Source organism: Vanellus vanellus (assembly GCF_965231255.1).
Source record: "Vanellus vanellus genome assembly, contig: HAP1_SCAFFOLD_2420, whole genome shotgun sequence".
NCBI lineage: Eukaryota > Metazoa > Chordata > Aves > Charadriiformes > Charadriidae > Vanellus > Vanellus vanellus.
In genome coordinates, this window is record NW_028127777.1 from 1 (window position 1) to 4,136 (window position 4,136).

Genomic DNA, 4,136 nt, shown 5'->3' on the forward strand with positions numbered 1-4,136 from the left:
GGGGGGAAGGTCTGTGTGTGTGTCCCCCCCCCGTGGGGACCCTGGCGCGCTGACCCCCCCCCCCCCCCCCCCCCCGCGGTTGTCCCCAGACGTGGACCCGGTGACGCTGGGGCTGTCCTGCCTGCTGGCCCTGCTGCTGCTGGGCCTGGGGCTGCTGGGGCTGCTGGGCCACCGCAGGTACGGGGGGGCCGGGGGGGGCCGGGGGGGGCCGGGGGGGGGCCGGGGGGGGTCCCCGTGGCCCCGCAGACTGACCCCAGGCCGTGGCAGGGCGCTGCGGGAGAAGCTGTGGCCGCCGGTGCCGGGCCCCGAGCGGGAGTTCGAGGGGCTCTTCAGCGCCTACGGGGGCAACTTCCAGGTGGGGGGGGGGCGGGGGGGGCTGCAGTAATTAGGGGGGGGTCGGGGTGGTTGGGGGTGTAATAAGGGGAGGGGCGGGTTTGTTATTGTAGGCCCTAATGGGGAGGGGGGGGGAATTGGGGGGGGGGGGAGAGGGTGGAGGGGGTACCCCAAATGGGGGGGGGTCTGGGGGGGTCACCCCACTGGGGGGGGTTGGGAGGGCTTTGGGGAGGGGTACCCCAATGGGGGGTGTCTGGGGGGGAGGTTACCCCCCTGGGGGGTGTGGGAAAGGGGTCACCCCAATAGGGGGGTGTTGGGGGGGGCTACCCCAAATGGGAGGGGGGGTACCCCACGGGGGGGGGTGTTTGGGGGTGTCCCCCACTGGGGGGTGGGGGAGTTCGGGGGGGGGGGGTGTTTGGTGGTGTCCGGGGGTGCCCCCACGGGGGGGGGGGAGGATCAGGGGGTTTTGGGGGGCCCGTTTGGGGGCGCCGGAGGGGGGGTTCCCCCGCCGGGGGTGCCTGACCCCGTGTCTCCCCCCAGCTCTGGCTGTGCCAGGGGGTGGGGGTTCCCTGGGCCCCCCCCGGGGGTGCCGCCGAGGCCGAGGAGCTGCCCAGCACCGTGGAGGAGGTGGGCCCCCCCCGGGCAAGGGGCCCCCCCCCGAGGAGGCCCCCCCGGCCGCCGCCGCCCCCCCCGCCGGCCCCTCGCCCGCCTCCAGCTTCGAGTACACCCTCTTCGACCCCGGCTCGGCCCTGCTCTGCCCCCGGGGCCCCCCCCGGTCCCCCCCCGCCCCAGAGGATCCCCCCGGCGCCCCCCCGCCCCGCGGGCCCTACGCCAACCTGGCCCCCCAGAAGGGGGCTCCCCCCGATGCTGACAGCCCCAAATGGGCCCCCCCCGCTGATGGGGACCCCCCCGGGCTGGGCCCCCCCACCCCGGCTGCCCCCTATGTGGTCTGCTCCTAATGGGGGGGGGGGGAGGGGAAGGACGACGTTCCCCCCCCCCGGTGGAGATGGGGGACGCAGGGACGGGGGGACGGACGACGTGGGACACCAGGACGGAGGGGACGCGTCACAGTGACATCACACGGGGACGCCGCGACACCAGGACGGAGGGGATGTGCCATACTGATGGCGCCCTGCGACGGGGGACGCATCGCCTTGCGACAGCAACACCGACGCCCTGTGACATCGCAAGGGAGGGGACACGTCACACTGATGTCACACAGAGACGCCGTGACATCACGAGGGAGGCGACGCCTGACGTGGTGATGCTGTGACACCACGACGGAGGGGCCGAGTCGCACCGATGTCACATGGACGCACCATGACACGAGGACAGAGAGGGACGCATCCCCTAGTGACACCGCAGGATGGAGGGGACGCGTCACACGGACACGCCGTGACACCCCAAGGGAGGGGACACGTCATACTGATGTCACACGGAGACGCTGTGACATCAGAGTGGAGGGGACGCATCACATGGAGACGCGGTGACACCATGACAGAGAGGATGTGTCACTCTGATGTCACAGTGAGACGCGGTGACACCATGACAGAAAGGACACGTCACTCCGATGTCGCATGGACACCCTGTGCCATCACGACGGGGGGGACACGTCACCACGGGACACACGGAGCCAGAGGGGACGCGTCGCAGGGACACGCTGTGACAAGAAGGTGCAGAGGGGACGCGTCACCTGCGTCACCCCTGTGCCACGTCGCAGGGGGGCCCCGCGACAGGAGGGGACACGGAGGGGACATGTCACAGGGGGACCATCCTCACGGCCGGTGTGTTCCCGGGGGGGCACTGAGTTTTCTTTGCTTGCGGGTTTGGGTTTTAATTGTTGTTTTTTTACAATAAAGCAGCGTTGGGCTCCGCACGGCCGCGTGGGTCCCTCCCGGCGGGGGCGGGGCGCACCCACCCGGGTGCCCGAGTCCCTCCCGGCCTGGGGGGGGCTGATAAGGCTTATCGGGAGCCCCCAGGTGCCGAGCGGGGCTATCGGGGGGGGCCACCTGGCGCGGGAGCCCATGTCACCGTCCATGTCCCCAAGGTCCAGGCCTGGCGTCACCCTCAGGGTTGGCGTCACCCCCATGTCCGGGGTGCGGGTGACGTCGGGGTTGGTGTCACTGCAGTGTCGGGGGCTCGGTGTCACCCCCACAGCAGGGAGGGGGGGGGGGGGGGGCAGGTGACAGCCGAGCTCACCCCCAGGCCTCGTCCCCATCCCCGTCGGGCTCGGTGTCCTCGTCCCCCTCGCTGTCCCCGTCGGGGTGGGTGTCCTCGTCCCCCTCGCTGTCCCCTTCGGCAGGGCCCACCAGGAGCCGCCCCCGGGGCCCGAAGCGGAGGGTCCAGCAGCAGGGGGGGACCCCGGGGCGGGTGAGACGGGCGTGGAGGCGGGAGGGGGCCCCGGGTGCGGGGCGCAGGCGACACTCGGCCGGGAAGTAGCGGCGCAGGACAGGCAGGACGTGGGGGCCGGGGGGCGGCAGGCGCAGGGCGGCCAGGACCTGGGCGGGGGGCCGGGGGGGCCCGGGGGCACGGGCGGCCTCCAGCAGCAGGGCAGCCAGGCGGGCGGGGGCCGCCGGGGCCCCCCCCAGGTACTGCTCCAGCCCGTCCAGCAGCAGCAGCCCGGGGGGCCGGGGCTGGGCCCCCACCGCCGCCAGCTCCCGCCCCAGCGCCGCCGGGCTCGGGGGGTACCGGAGCTCCAGCCGCTGGGGACGGGGAAGTGGGGGTGTCGGGCCACGCCCCCTCGGCGGCAAGCCACGCCCCGTGCGGCGGCAGGCCACGCCTCCCCACAGCACAGAATCCCCTCCGTAGCGCGGCTGGGGACCACCCAGAGCCCCGCCCACACGCAGAGCCCCGCCCCCCCGCGACTCATGCTCCTCCCCCTGCCGCAGGCCCCGCCCACACGCGCTGCAGCCCACGGACAGCTCGGCATGCTCGCCCGAGGCCCCGCCCCCGCGTCAGGCCCCGCCCCGTGCAGCAACAGGCCACGCCCCCGGCATGCACACCCCCACAGCACAGCCAAGGATAACCCCGCCCCCACGCCGAGCCCCGCCCTCGCGGCAGGCCCCGCCCACACGCACCACACCCCGCCCACTAGCGCCGCACTTCCACCGCGCCCCGCCTTCTCCAGCAAGCCCCGCCCCCACAGAGAGCTCCGCCTCCTGTCGCAAGCCCCGCCCACTCGCGCCACGCCACGCCCCCGGGTGGCAAAGCATGCTCAACCGGAGCCCCGCCCCCTCCCCCTCGCACGAGGCCCCACCCACCGCCGCCAAGCCCCGCCCCGCCCCCGCCAGCAAACACCGCCCACACGCAGAGCCCCCGTCCCTCCCGGGCCGCCCCCGGCGCCCCCTCACCTGCAGCGCCCGCGGGTCGTTGCCGCCGCCGCCGTCGCCGCCTCCCGGGAGCCGCGGGAGCGCGCTGGGCGCCAGGAAGAGGGCGCGGGGCCCCTCGCCTCCGCCCGCCAGCGCCGCCCGCAGCAGCAGCGCCGTCCGGCCCGAGCCCGCCGGGCCCACCACCAGGACCGGCACCGGCGTCGCCGCCGCCGCCTCCCCCGCTGTCACCGAGCCCAGCGCCCGCTCCAGCGCCGCCGCCATCGCGGCCCCGGCCGGACCGCCGCTCGCGCTCCCCGGATGGCGGCCAATCAGGTAAGCGTCCGTCCGCGGGACAGCCAATCGCGAGGGAGCTTCTCTCAGCGCCACTCCCGCCCACCGCGGCCGGCGAGCACCACAGCCAATTGGGAGGGTCCTTCCCTCAGCGCCGGCTCGCGAGCGCCCCAGCCAATGGGGGTCGCGACGCGACTCCTCGCC

The 4,136-nt window shown here is 74.9% G+C and overlaps 2 protein-coding genes across 2 annotated transcripts; one reads left to right on the top strand and one right to left on the bottom strand.

The window, feature by feature from the left end:
• Positions 1-89: 89 nt before the first annotated feature.
• Positions 90-2,209, top strand: EPOR (erythropoietin receptor; the record flags this gene model as incomplete). Its single annotated transcript, XM_082500825.1, has 3 exons — positions 90-177; positions 268-355; positions 874-2,209. Coding segments are annotated over 3 exons (710 nt in total), but the record flags the coding sequence as incomplete, so codon positions are not given.
• A 131-nt stretch (positions 2,210-2,340) lies between these two features.
• Positions 2,341-3,923, bottom strand: SWSAP1 (SWIM-type zinc finger 7 associated protein 1; the record flags this gene model as incomplete). The annotated part of the gene is made up of 2 exons (XM_082500826.1): positions 2,341-3,035; positions 3,684-3,923. 2 exons carry the CDS (start codon positions 3,921-3,923, stop codon positions 2,529-2,531), a joined length of 747 nt encoding a protein of 248 aa, XP_082356952.1. The 3' UTR covers positions 2,341-2,528.
• Positions 3,924-4,136: the final 213 nt, after the last annotated feature.